This window comes from Chiloscyllium plagiosum, chromosome 28, assembly GCF_004010195.1.
Source record: "Chiloscyllium plagiosum isolate BGI_BamShark_2017 chromosome 28, ASM401019v2, whole genome shotgun sequence".
Classification (NCBI taxonomy): domain Eukaryota; kingdom Metazoa; phylum Chordata; class Chondrichthyes; order Orectolobiformes; family Hemiscylliidae; genus Chiloscyllium; species Chiloscyllium plagiosum.
In genome coordinates, this window is record NC_057737.1 from 1205099 (window position 1) to 1219910 (window position 14812).

Below are 14812 nucleotides of genomic sequence, written 5' to 3' on the forward strand. Positions count from 1 at the left end.
GCAGAAAGGCCCTAAACCTGAACTCAATCTGAAGCAATGAGCCTATATCTAATCCTGACCCAAATCCTAAACCTCACTCGAGCCCTTAACCAAACTGAACCCCTGATCTGAACCTTGACCCCAAATCATGGGCACTAACCCTGACCCACAGGCACTAACCCAGGGCACAAACCCCTGGATAGCAATGGTAGTGCAGTTTAGTTTGTAGACAGTGATGCCCCCCAGGATGTTGGCAGTCAAGGTCATGCCATTGAAAATATCAATGGGCGATGGTTAGCTCCCCCATTGTGGGAGATGGTCATTGCCTGGTACCTGTGTTGGGTGAACATTACTTTGCCTTATCAGGGCAGACCCAACCAACTCTCAAATCTACAAGAGAGCGGCCACAGTGGGGAGGAGTCATCTGGTAATTTTGTGTTACCGTGGTGATAGAAGACTCCAACATCCTGCAGCCACAGCTGATTGGTCACCTCTTCACGTGACGATGATCAAAAGACAGAGCAGACCTGAGGGACCCAATGGTCTACTCCTACAACCGGCTTATTTGTTGCTACCATCCTCATTGAACTGATCTGCCGGGCACCCATTATCTCATTGAGATGCCAAACTGCACTGGCTTAGTGATGAGGGGTGGGGTAGATTGGGCACACTCGGGAAAGGGGTTCTGACCAAGATGTAGAAACATGTGAGAGACTCAGGTGGAGTCGATACTGAGAGTCTGATCTGACTGCGGAAATGACAGCATGGCCAGCAGGCCATGATGGGACGGCCATTTCAGACTGAGATCAGCAATCTCTTCTCATTGTTTGCAATTCTTTACCCCAGAAAGCTGTTAACACGTAGCCTTTGAGTCAAGTCAAGACAGAGTTGGAAAGATGTTTTGGACATGAATGAATTAGAGGGGATGGAATGGGAGGTGGGAGTGAGGTATCAAAGCCATCAAATAATGAGGATTCAAACACAATCCTCGGGATTCCACTTTGGATCTTGTCAAGTATTAAAGGTGGGAAAAGGTATCAGCTCAGGGTGGAAGGTCATGTAAGGAACTGTCCTGCAATACACTCAAAGTTAGTGACCCTACCATAAGGAGTTACATGGGATAGGTGGGTTAGATGGGTTGAAGGTTTCTCTGCAACTACAGAACAACCCAAGGATACTTGAACAGAAAAGAGAAAACAAATTTTCAAACCACGATTCAGGATTAACATTGGCTGATTTTCAAAGGCCACTTTATTGAAAAGGTTTTGATCTAAAACAGGAGAAATGGAGGAGACAGGCTCTAAAAGAATGTACTGATTGAACACAAAACAAACATTAGACAGAATGTGACACTGACACCCTCTTGTATTTTCACTGGATTTGATAATCTTTTCTGTTTTGTTGAACTGAGCGGGACAAACAGTGAGGAACAATTCTCAATTCCAGGCTGATACAGGTGACAGACCCAGATACCCCGACCCAGATACCCCGACCCAGGTACCCCGACCCAGGGTACCCCGACCCAGATACCCCGACCAGGTACCCCGACCCAGATACCCCGACCCAGGTACCCCGACCCAGGTACCCCGACTGGTCACCTCATTCAGTTTCATCCACAACTGAGTAAACACAACTTGCATTTGTATAACGCCTTCGAGATAGTAAAACATTCCACACAATTCACAGGCGTATTGTTCGGCAAATACTCACACACAGCTATAATGAGCTTGGAGACCAGTAGTTCGGACAAAGAGGCATCTTTTCAGTGGGTTGGGGTGGGGAGGGGGGTAACAGAGTTTGCAAAAAATGCGGGAAGGCTGAGGGAGGGTATGTCAGAGCTCAGAGCCCAAGCAGCTGATGGAATGGCTACAGGCAATGGAGTCAGTAACGTCAGTGACCAAGGGGCCAAAAGTGCACAGTGCAGAGATCTTGGACGGTTAGTGGGGCTAGACAACGTTACAGAGTGATGGAGGGACAAGGCTGTGGAAGAATTGGAAACCAAGGAACCCAACTAAAGGCTACAGCTATTGGAGATAATTCAGGCTTTTAATCAACACACTTATAATTCCGCTCAGTCAAGTGATCTATGCCCCATACATCATACTTGGCCCAGTCACATCTCTCTAGGATTCACTGTGTGTAAGTCACAGCGTCTAATGCTCCTCTCTCCCCATTTCCCACTTCAATACCCTCCGGCTCCCACTTGTTGGAATAAAAATGCTCCCGGTCTCACTCTCTCTGGGTGACATTAGCCCAGTCGGGGAAGCTGTCCAGATTGAACATGAGTCGACCCCAGGTGTTGATGGCGAGAGTGACACTAGCCACTCCGATGATGTTCAGCACGAGCCCAGCCTTGACCTGTGGAAAGGGAAAACATCGATTCTGTCACATTGGTTTAAATCTACCCTCAGAAAGTTGGCTACCTTAAAAAAAACATTCCTGATGTTGGGAGGGAGGGAGCTCGCCGAGATTAGTGCAAGTGCTGGAGTCTGAAAGAAGATCACAATGCACTGGAACAGATAGAGGCCATTCAGCCCCTTCAATCTGTTGGAACGATGTAGCACAGACAGACTTTGTTTCACCATTATAGCTGTGCTAGCTCTTGTAGATTACTCCCACTTCTCCACACTTTCCCCATTATCCTGCAATATCTTTCCCGGAGTATTCACTGGGATATAAATCAATAATATTTCCAATCGCTGAATGTTCAATAACAGAAGGACACAGATTGAAGGTGATTGGCTGAAGATCCAAACGGGGAGAGGGGTTTGAAGGTACAAACATTGCAGGGTCGATGGGAACGAGTGCGCACTGGGGCTGGGTGGAGCCCCAAGGAACTCAATGCCTCCTGAAACATTGATTATTCTGTGATTCATTCCTACAGTTTATCTCATTCTGGTTTTGAAAGTTCCTATTAAATCTGCTTTGACCAGACTTCCAAGCAGCCTGTTCGGGATCACAACTCATTGTGACAGAAATCCATTCCTCGCCTTACTTTCGGAGCCTTTGTCAAACCTCTGAACTCCCATTACTGAGCCTCGTGCTCCAGACACAGTCCCTTCCTGTGGAAGCTCTCAGTATTATTCCAACAAGCCTCTCTTGAGCTTCTTTGTTTTTCAGAGAACAACCTCAACTTCCCACATCTCTCCATGTAACTGTGAACCCTCATCCCCAGAAACATTTTAATAAAGCTGAGTGCCCTCGCCAAAGCCTTGACATCTCTGCCAGTACCTGGTATCAGACTGGGCACAATACACGGGCACTAACCAGAGGTTTACAAATAAAGCTTGCGATTTAGTGCTTCAGTGCTCTTGTACTCTTTGCCTGTTTTGATTAAGCTGATGTTCTGTCTGCTTTTTAACAGCTTCCTAACCTGTCCTGTCACTTTGGAAGGTACACCCCTCCCCCAGGTGTCTCGGTGCATGCAGCCACTCTACAACTGGACCATTTAGTTTTGGTTCCCTCATCTCCTCCTCCCTCCAAAAATACAACACTTCACACTTCTCTGTGTTATCCTGTATCGGCCATGAATCTGCCCATTCCAATCGTCTGTGTCCTTTCAAAGGCTGCGATTCTCCTCCTCATTGTTTCCTTGTTCCATATCATCGACACATTTTGAAACTGTGCCTGGCAATTTTTGTATTTCCACACGAGGTGGGCACTGTGAACAAGAGCAGTTTTTGTTGCCTGTTGCTAACTCCCCTGTGAGTAGCTGGTGCTGATCTGCTGCAGGCCATGTGGTCTGGGTATAACCCATTGTGCTGTTAGGAAGGCAATTCCAGGATGTTGACCCAGTAACGGTGAAGGAAGGAGGAGATATTTCCAAATCAGGGTGGGATGTACTTTCAATGGGGGGGTTATACGCAGTAATGTGCACCAAAGGCTAGATCATGAACGTTCTGCAGAAAGAGCAGTGCTCGTGACTCCCAGACAGACCAACGTGTACTCCCTCCAGCCTGACACACAGCTGCTCATCACTCCATGTTAATTTGTGTGGAGCCATCACACATCTGGCCACAGGCCCCCAAGGACCTGTCCTTCACCTAGAAGCCTATCCCATGGAACTTATTCAAATGCCTTATGAAAGTCAGTATACGTAACATGCATCTCATTACCCTCAACAGTCTGAGTTCAATATAGAACTCAATCAATTTATTTGATTATAAATTAACTTCAACAAAATCATGACTTTCATTAATGAGCTCATGCTTTCCAAGTACCAATTCTTTTTCTCCCACTTTATTAGTCGGTCTGTTGTTAAACCCCATTTCCCCATCTTGGCTCCACATCTATATAGAGACAAATAAAAACTGCAGATGCTGGAATCCAAGGTAGACAAGCAGGACAACAAAGAACAAAGAAAATTTACAGCCCAGGAACCGACCCTTCGGCCCTCCAAGCCTGAGCCGATCCAAATCCACTGTCTAAACCTGTCGCCCAATTCCTAAGCATCTGTATCCCTCTGCTTCCCACCTACTCATTCATGCATCTGTCCAGACGCATCTTAAATGAATCTACCATGCCTGCCTCTACCACCTCTGCTGGCAACACGTTCTAAGCACCTACCACCCTCTGTGTAAAGTTCTTGCCACGTATATCCCTCTTCCAGGAGGCTGGAAGAACACAGCAAGCCAGGCAGCATCAGGAGGTGGAGAAGTCAATGTTGCGGGTGTAACCCTTCTTCAGGACTCAGGACCTCTCTCCGTTGACTTCTCCGCCTCCTAACGCTGCTTGGCTTGTTGTGTTCTTCCAGCCTCCTGCTTGTCTACCTCCATTATCTATAAAGGCACTTAACCCAAAAAAATCATTCATTAGTCACAGTGTGGAAATTTCAATTGATCCTCCACATCTCCAGCTCTCTCGGGTAGTGAGCACTCCCTTTCCTGTCAATGGTTCCTGCTGATTTCACCCCTGAATGGTTTGGGTCCTGTTATCAGACTCTGTCCAGGTTCAGGACCCCCAGCAGACAAAATCGTTTCTCTATATCTTCCCTTCCTTTATGATTTGAAGAGGTTGATTTCCAAGTGCCAGTCCAATATGGCCCCTTCCTTCGTTGGACTATACACACACTGTTTCAAAAAACCCTCCTGGACCCATTTAAATAATTGCTCCCCATCAAAACCCCTGGCAGTAATGAAATCCCAGTTAATATGGGAGAAGTTAAATTCACCCACCACAACAATCCTGTTACTTTCACATCTTTCCAGAATTGTACTACATACCTCTTCCTTTATCTCCCACTAGCAGCTGGAAGGTCTGTAGTACAGTCCCAATACTGTGATTACACTCTTCCTATTCCTAAGCTTACCCATAATGTATCGCTGCAAGATCCCTTCAGTATGTCCTCCCCCCAACACAGCTGTGAGACCGCACTCATAACAGTAATGCAACTCTCACACCTCGTTTGCTTCCTCCTCTGTCTTGTCGAAAACATCACTATCCCAGAACCCTGCGGAGCACTGACATACAGAGGGATCTGGGCATACAGGTCGACAGATCCCTGAAATTGGCAATACAGATGGCTAAGGTGGTCAGGAAGGCATACAGCACGCTTGCCTTCATTGGCCAGGACGTCAAATATAAAAGCTGGCCAGTTATGGTACAGCTATACAAAACTTTAGTGAGGTCACATTTGGAATACTGTGTGCAGTCCTAGTTGCCACACTACCAGAAGGACCTGGATGCTTTGGAAAGGTGCAGAGAAGGTTTACCAGAATGTTGTTTGGTCTGGAGGGTTTTGGTTATGAGGATAGGTTGGATAAACTCGGATTATTTTCACTGGAAAATGGAGGCTGAGGGGCCAGCTGATAGAGGTCTACAAAATTATGAGAGGCATAGATAGGGTGGATAGTCAAAGGCTTTTCCCCAGGGTGGAAAGGTCAATTCCAAGGGGGCAGAGGTTCAAGGTGAGAGAGGGAAAATGTTTCACACAGAGGATGGTGGGTGCTTGGAACAGTTTGGCAGTGGAGGTGGTGGAAGCAAGCATGTCAGCACAGTTAAGGTGTATTGTTATAGACATGTGAACAGGAGGTGAACAGAGGGATAGATATCATATATGGGCAATAAGTAGTGGGTCTAAGTAAGCATTAGGAATTGGCGCAGGCTTGATGGGCCGAAGGGCCTGTTCCTGTGCTGTATTGTTCTTTGTCCTGTTGATAGGATTCAATGGTCTTTCTCTCACTTTTGCGGAAGTTGTGTTACTCCGACGTGATACCAGATAACCGTCTGAAGGTATTGGCTCTTCAGAAACGGACCTAACACTTTGAACTGACAATTTTAGCCACCTCCAGAATCCCAACAGCCAATGGTCCCTGGGACAAAACCAACATGGCACTGCCTGACCAAAATGGATGGTCATTGTGCACAGGAATTAGGAAAGTCTATTTATGTGGTTCCATTACTGATATTTATCAGTACTTTTTGTTAAATTGAATCTGCTATGAATGTGCCCATTTCGCCAGTCTATGTTCTTCAGAAATCTGTGAATATCTTCTTGTTTGTTGGCATTGGAGAGTCAATAACGAGGGGTCAACAATTTAAAATTGTCACTTGGACAGTAAGAGGGGACATTAGCTCGAATGTCTTTCTGGAAGGTATTTTGGATTGTGGAATGTTAGAGTACTTGTGTTGGGGATCAATAGCAAGCCTTCAGGGGAATGTGGCTAGGAATCTGACAAAATTCTCACAAAAAGGAGGATAGCGGCATTTGTTTTCTTTGCTGACAGTCAAGTGCTGGCAAATGGAATTAGTGCACCCCTGTAGTCAGGGGGTTGGATTGCACCAGACTCGATGGGCTGAAGAGTCTTTTTCTGTGTTTAGACCTCTATGGTTTCGAGCCAGTACAGACAGGTTGTGCTGAATGGCCACCTGTCCTATAAATGTCAGTGGGTTGGACATTGGACAGTCCAAGCAGCCAATGTGGCCGAGCGTGCCAGTGATTATCTCTGATTACACAACCAATCCAGAGGCTGCAGGAACATATAAACTGAGGCAGCAACTTCAAACTATTCAAGGATCAATGGCTTCAGTGTTGAACAGCAAGATGTCTCCAGCCTTTGTCTCTATCTGTCTCTCAGAACAGGAACCAGATTAGGCCATTTGGCCCCTCAAGCCTGCTCCACCACTCAGTACAATCATAGAATCCCCACAGTGTGGAAGCAGGCCATTCAGCCCATCGAGTGCACATGCTTATTCAGTTTGGGAATTAGCTTCACTTTCCTGGCTTTTCCCATCGCCCTCCACTCCTCTGCCAATCAAAATACTCACCATATCGAAGACCCTGAGGTGACCGTAGGAGAACACTATGGCATTGGAGGGTGTAGCAACAGGCAACATGAAGGCAAAGGAAGTGCTTAAAGTGGTCGGGATCATCACGTACAGAGGATTCATCCGGATGGTGGTGGCCTGAATTGGAAAGATTGAGAGAGAGGGACAAGTTAGCAAGGAGGAGGCGCTGACACATTCGGTCTGTGTTTGTTTTTTCGGATGGCAGCGCACTGGAATACATTTTGATGAACAGTCATTAAAATCAGTCTTTATTAGACTCAGCGTTTCATGTTATCATGCACAGCACAGAGGGAGCCAATCAGCTTTATGCTGTTTACCCATGGAGCTAATCAATCAGTTCCACTCCCGTTTGAAGTCCCCGTCTATATTGCCAATCCTACACCAGCACTGAATCCCAAAAAAACCCCAGGGCTGCCTCCCGAATAGCATGGTGTGTCCATCTACAGTACATATCCTGCAATGGGCCAAGGATGGGGGTCACCATTTACTCAAGGCCAGACAGAGGTTTGTAACATACCAGCTGTTCTAGTCAGTAGTGCTTACATTCTAATGAAAAACATAACTATTCTAAAAAAATAAATCTTCACCATGAATTAGTATATCAAATTTAACCGGCTCTGAATGATGGACAAGGCTCAAGGGGCCGAATGGCCTTTTGGATGAAGCTGAAGTCTCTCTAAGGATCCACTGGCTCCCTTTAATGAGGGAGAATGATGATGGTCAGTGATCCCTCCCTCAATCTGAAGCTGCTCAAATCAAATGAATCGCAACATTTGTCCCATTGTCCCCTCAATAAGAAGTATAGTGTACCATTTTGGATGCTGTTGGGGGCAACGACCTACCAGGGGAAAGCCACAGCGGCCAGGTTTCTGGCACTGAACCTGGCTCTGTGGCTCAGAAGGGAAGGGGGGGAAGAAGGGAAGTGCAATAGTGATAGGCGATTCAATGGTGATGTGGATCATTGGGATACTTCTGAGGAAGGTGGGACCTGTACAAGAAGGATGGGTTGCACCAGAACTGGAGGCACCAATATCCTGCGCAGGAGGTTTGTTCGACCTCTTCAGAAGGGTTTAAACTAGGTGGTAGGAACTGGATCTGAGGATGGTGTAGCTGGTGAATAACTAGATACAGCATATAGGGGGACTGTGAGGAGGGATAGACAGTTGACAGGTAAAGTTGCAGCCAGTGTGATGTTTGAAGTATGTCTACTTTAATGCAAGAAGTATCAGAAATAAGGGTGATGAACTTAGAGCATGGATCAGTACTTCGAAATATGATGTTTTGGCCATTACAGACACTTGGATATCAAACAGGCAGGAATATTTGTTAGATATTTTAAAAGAAATGGGGGGGGGGAAGAGATGAAAGAGCAGCAGGTGTAGCATTCCTAATCAGGGATAGTATCACAGTTGCAGAAAGGGAGGCCGTCAAAGAGGGTTTGTCGACAGAGTCAGTATGGGTGGAAGTCAGGAACTGGAAAAGAATAGTCACTTTATTGGGAGTTTTCTACAGACGCCCCAATAGCATCAGAGACACAGAGGAGCAGATTGGGAGGGAGATTTTAGAAAGGTGCAGAAGTAACAGGATTGTTGTCATGGATCATTTTAACTTCCCTAATATTGATTGGAACCTCCTTAGTTCAAATAGTGTGGATGAAGCAGTTTTTGTCAGGTGTGTCCAGGAAGGATTCCTGACTCAATATGTAGATAAGCTGACTACAGGGGAGGCCATACTGGACTTGGTGCTTGGCAACGAACCAGGCCAGGAGTCAAATCTCTCGGTGGGAAAGCATTTCGGTGATAGTGATCACAACTCCCTGACCTTTACTATAGTCATGGAGATGGACAGGAGCAGACAGTATGGCAAAATATTTAATTGGAGAAGGGGGAATTACAATGGTATTAGGCAGGAACTGGGGTGCCTCAATTAGGAACAGATGTTCTCAGGAAAATGCAGGACAGAAATGTGGAGGTTATTTAGGGGAGCACTTGTTGATTGTGCTGGATAGGTTTGTCCCACTGACGCAAGGAAGGATGGTAGGGCGAAGGAACCTTGCGTGACAAGGGATGTAGAACATCTAGTCAAGAGGAAGAAGGAAGCTTACTTAAGGTTGAGGAGGCAAGGATCAGACAGGACTCTAGAAGGTTATAAGGTAGTCAGGAAGGAACTGAAGAATGGATTTAGGAGAGCTAGAAGGGAGCATGAAAAAGCTTTAGCAGGTAGGATTGAGGAAATCCCTAAGGCATTCTACACTTATGTGAGGAACAAGAGGATGGCCAGAGTGAGGGGAGGGCCGATCAGGGATAGCGGAGGGGACTTGCACCTGGAGTCAGAGGAGGTAGGGGAGATCCTTAATGAATACATTGCTTCAGTTTTCACGACTGGGAGGGACCTTGACGATTCTGCAGACAGTGTGAAACAGACGGATGGGCTACACCATGTTGATGTTAAGAAGGAGAATGTGCTGAAAAGTTTGAAAAACATAAGGATAGATCAGTCCCCTGGGCCAGATGGGATATACCCAGGGTTACTCCAGGAAGCGAGGGAAGAGATTGTTGTGCCTTTGGTGATGATCTTTGCGTCCTTACTGTCCACTGGAGTAGTGCCAGATGATTGGAGGGTGGAAAATGTTATTCCCTTGTTCAAGAAAGGGAATAGGAATAATCCTCGGAATTACAGACCAGTCAGTCTTACATCGATGGTGGACAAAGTATTGGAGAGGATTCTGAGAGATAAGATTTATGATTACTTGGAAAACCGTAGTTCGATTAGCAGATAGTCAGCATGGCTTTGAGAGGGGCAGGTCATGCCACACAAACCTTAATGAATTCTTTGATGATGTAACAAAACATGTTGATTAAGGTAGAGCAGTGGATGTGGTATACATGGATTTTAGCAAGGCATTTGATAAGGTTCCTCTTGGTAGGCTCATTCAGAAAGTAAGGAGGCATGGATACAGAATTGACTGACCCGTAGAAGACAGAGGGTGGCAGTAGATGGAAAGTATTCAGCCTGGAGCTCGGTGACCAGTGGTGTTCCGCAGGGATTGGTTACAGGACATCTGCTCTTTGTGATTTTTATAAATGACTTGGAGAAGGAAGTGGAACAGTGGGTTAGTAAAGTTTACCGATGACACGAAGGTTGGTGGAGTGGTGGTTAGTGTGGAGGGCTGTTATAGGTTTCAACGGGAAATTAACAGGATGCAGAATTGAGCTGATAAGTGGCAGATGGAGTTCAACCTGGAAAAGTGTGAAGTCATTCACTTTGGAAGGTCGAATTTGAATACAGATTACAGGGTTAAAGGCAGGATTCTTGGCAGCATGGAGGAACAGAGGGATCTTGGGGTCAATGTCCAAAGATCCCTCAAAGTTGCCACCCAAGTTGATAGGGTTGTTAAGAAGGTATATGGTGTGCTGGCTTTCATTAGCAGTGGGATTGAGTTTAAGAGCCGTGAGGTTATGCTGTAGCTCTACAGAGCCCTGGTTAGACCCACACTTGGAATATTGTGTTCTGTTCTGATCGCCTCATTATAGGAAGGATGTGGAAGCTTTAGAGAGGGTGCAGAGGAGATTTACCAGGATGCTGCCTGGACTGGAGGGCATGTCTTATGAAGGAAGGTTGAGGGAGCTAGGGCTTTTCTCATTGGAGTGAGGAATGGTGAGAGGTGACTTGATGGAGGTGTACAAGATGATGAAAGGCATAGATAGAGTGGATAGACAAAGGCTTTTCCCCAGGGCAGAAATGTCTATCATGAGGGGGCATAACTTTAAGGTGATTGGAGGAAGGTTTAGGGGAGATGTCAGTGGCAGGTTCTTTACACAGAGAGCGGTGGGTGCTTGGAATGCACTGCCAGCGGTGGGAGTAGTCAGATACATTAGGGTCATTTAAGCGACTCTTTGACAGGCACATGGAAGCTAATACAATGTAGGGGATGTGGGTTAGTCTGATCTTAGAGTAGGATAAAAGGCCAGCACAACCTCGATGGCCGAAGGGCCTGTACTGTTCTATGTTCGATGTCATTCTTCGACAGGCACATGGAAGCTAATACAATGTAGGGGATGTGGGTTAGTCTGATCTTAGAGTCGGATAAAAGGCCAGCACAACCTCGATGGCCGAAGGGCCTGTACTGTTCTATGTTCGATGTCATTGGTGGGAACGTGGGTGGGAAAGAGCTGCTGCTGTGACCAGCCAAACAACACTCACTGACCCCCCGCTCCCCCTCCCCCCATCCCACCTCCCCCCCCCTTCCCTCCCTCCATGTGTCTCGCTGCTGCTGAAATAATCAATGTGGTGTCTCCGGGATACAAGATTAAAAGATCCACATTTCTATTGCAGTGTATCCCAAAGCCGGTCACAGCCAATGAGGTGCTCTGAAATATGGTCACTGTTGCAAAGTTAGACCCAATTTGCTCACAGCGAGCTCCCCCAGACAGCAATGTGAGAAATGACCAGATCATGTGTTTTGCTGCCGAATTATTGACTGGGACACTGGGATTAACTGCCCTGATCTCCTTCAAAATCATGGGATCTCTTACATCCACCGAAAAGAACAAGCAGGGGTTTTCATATCTCATTGATCACAAGGCCCTGCATGTTCAGAATAAAGACCCACAGAATCTCAGTCCCAAATTCTCATCTGTTGGGTTGAATATTTCGATATCACCTTCAGCCGATTTATTGACGATCACACGAGTGAACTATTAACACCAGCATTGAATGATTACACCAAGTTAACTTGGGTTCAATTGTCTTTCATTAAACAACAATCCTACTGCCCAGAATCCCACACAGAACAGCAAGAATCTTTGTGACACAGTGGTAGTGTCCCTGCCTCTGGGCTGTAGAGGAACGGGTTCAAGTCCCACCTGCTCCAGAGGTGTGTAACCTCATCTCTGCACAATAGGGAGGGAGCTCTGGGATTTTGACTCAGTGCTGGTGTAGGAATGGGATGTACACGGGCCCTTTGAGGGGGAGTGGGACTGATTGATTTACTCCGTGGGTAAACAACATGAAGCTGACTGACTCCCTCTGTGCTGTGCTGGGCAACATGAATCACTAATTGTAAAGACTTGTTTGAATGAGGGTTCATCGAAATTCATTCCAGTGAGCTGTCATTCAGCTGCTGACAGCACTGTCTGGAACATCTGTCACTTCTATCCCAACAGCAGCAATTCGAAACTTCATTTCCTGTCCTGTTCAATTCCACTATCCTCCTTTGCCTCATTCCCCCAGTCACAGCACAACTTCCACTCTTTATCTCATTGTGACATAATTCATTTCCTCGGTGTGAGGGAATACTCCCCACCTGCCCTGGATGGGGGCAGCTCCAACAACACTCAGGAGCTTGACACTATCCAGGACAAAGCAGCCACTTGACTGGCACCATATCCACAAACACCCACTCCCTCCCCCACCGACGCTCAGTAGCAGCAGTGTGTACCATCTACAAGATGCACTGCAGAAATTCACCAAAGATCCTCAGACAGCACCTTCCAAACTCATGACCACTTCCATCGAGAAGGACAAAGGGCAGCAGGTACATGGGACCACCACCCCCTGCAAGTTCCAAATTAGATTAGAGGTTTGAATGGATTCATATTTGTAATGGGTTTAGATTAATTGGGGAACTTTCCCATTTGTTCTCCTCCTTCCTGAGCAGTAACCCGAGTGATTCCTGTTACTAGAGTTCAACCTCTGTTTGACCCCAGGCTGACCCGGCCTGGTCTAAAGGACTGTGTATTGAACAATGCAGCACTCCCTGGCTGGGGAGTGGAATCCACAGCGTTGGAACCCCAAGAAAACCTTACCCACCCCCCACCCACCCCCACATCCCCCAGCCTCACATTTCACCCCAGAGTAACAGAATAACGCAATAACTGGAAAGGACATACCATTGAAGCCAGGACAGGGAGGAAGAGGGTAGCTGTAGCAACATTGCTGGTGCACTCTGTGAAGATAGCAACTATCAGACACAAGATCATCACAATGGCCCATGGGGGAATGGTCTGGAGGGGCACTAACTGATTCCCCAACCACCTGGAAAGGCCAGAAACCTGGGGGGAAGAAAAAACATTGAACATTTTAACTTGGACAGTATTTCTGTTAACGTCCAGTCTGTAAATGTGATCCAGAGCTTCCAGTCACTTCCAGTCCAGTTCAATTCTTCATCCCATTTCCAATGTAACATCTAAAGACCAGTATTTTTCATTTTTCTGATTTTTTAAATTGTGAACTGAACTGGGAAAAGGAGTGTTCAAAAACCCAAGGTGCGCTGAAGGAATGGGTGCACTTTTAAAAGCAATCAACTAAAATAAATTATAAGTTGTGTTTACAGAGCTGCTTTGTTCAAGCACTGGGCGCGGCTGGGTGTTGTTCAGCTGACCCCAGAGACACAGCAGTGGTCACAAGCACCTGATTGGTTTGTGGAGTTGTGACCAGCTGTGGATGCCAAAGACTGAGCAGCCTAACGACAGCTCTCTGATTGGCTGCCATGCAGTTGAACAGCTTGTGGGTCTGAACGATACTGGCAGAAGCTCTCAGACCTCCAGAAGAGGAGGTGGTCTGTCTCTCCATGGTAAAGAAAACCCCTAAAGCCTGAAAAGACCCAGTTTGTTTTCTCTCACCAGTTGCTGGCAGCTGTGGCTTTTAATTGGTAACTAAAGATTTTGCAGTGATTAACTAACTGTTGGTGCCCCTTGTGGGGAATTGAAAAGAACCTGGAGAAGAGAGATTGAAGCACATCAAGTATGGCAAGCAAAAGCATCATCCCAGCAAATCCTGCGATCTGGTGCCATTGGACCGTGACTCTCTGATCTTTCCCTCCACCCAGAGTACCAATGTCTGTGTGTGTGTGTGTATGTGTGTGTGCGCGCATGTGTCTGTGTGTGTGTGTGTGTGAGACACGTGGTTAGAATCTCTTTGTAATAGAGTCATAGAGATGTACAGCATGTAAACAGACCGTTCGGTCCAACCCGTCCATGCCGACCAAATATCCCAACCTAATCTAGTCCCATTTGCCAGCACCCAGCCCATATCCCTCCAAACCCTTCCTATTCATATACCCATCAAAATGCCTTTTAAATGTACCAGCCTCCACCACATTCTCTGGCAGCTCATTCCATACACGTACCACCCTCAGCGTGAAAAAGTTACCCCTTAGGTCTCTTTTATATCTTTCCCCTCTCACCCTGAACCTATGCCCTCTAGTTCTAGACTCTCCCACCCCAGAGAAAAGACTTTGTCTACTTACCCTATCCATGCCCCTCATGATTTTGTAAAACTCCATTAGGTCAACCCTCAGCCTCCGACGCTCCAGGGAAAACAGTCCCAGTCTGTTCAGCCTCTCCCTATAGCTCAAACCCTCCAACCCTGGCAACATCCTTGTAAATCTTTTCTGAACTCTTTCAAGTTTCACCACATCCACCCAATTCCTATACTCAATACTCTGACCAATAAAGGAAAGCATACCAAACGCCTTCTTCACTATCCTATCTACCTGCGACTCCTCTTTTAAGGAACTATGAGCCGACACTCCAAGGTCTCTTTG

The 14812-nt window shown here is 46.6% G+C and overlaps 1 protein-coding gene across 1 annotated transcript; it reads right to left on the minus strand.

The window, feature by feature from the left end:
* Positions 1 to 1194: 1194 nt before the first annotated feature.
* LOC122563863 (solute carrier family 13 member 5-like) lies at positions 1195 to 13339 on the minus strand. Its single transcript, XM_043718059.1, has 3 exons — positions 13158 to 13339; positions 7246 to 7383; positions 1195 to 2337 (listed from the first exon to the last, which is right to left on the minus strand). Exons 1-3 carry the CDS (start codon positions 13245 to 13247, stop codon positions 2209 to 2211), a joined length of 357 nt encoding a protein of 118 aa, XP_043573994.1. The 5' UTR covers positions 13248 to 13339; the 3' UTR covers positions 1195 to 2208.
* Between the last annotated feature and the right edge of the window lie 1473 nt (positions 13340 to 14812).

What these genes read in the sequence shown, in the direction of transcription:
- LOC122563863 (XM_043718059.1), bottom strand. Translation starts at nt 13,247, where the DNA reads ATGATCTTGTGTCTGATAGTTGCTATCTTCACAGAGTGCACCAGCAAT. An exon ending in TCCCTGTCCTGGCTTCAATG is followed by an intron (nt 7,384 to 13,157) that starts GTATGTCCTTTC and finishes TTTCCAATTCAG; the next exon opens with GCCACCACCATCCGGATGAA. An exon ending in ACCTCAGGGTCTTCGATATG is followed by an intron (nt 2,338 to 7,245) that starts GTGAGTATTTTG and finishes CCCTTTCCACAG; the next exon opens with GTCAAGGCTGGGCTCGTGCT.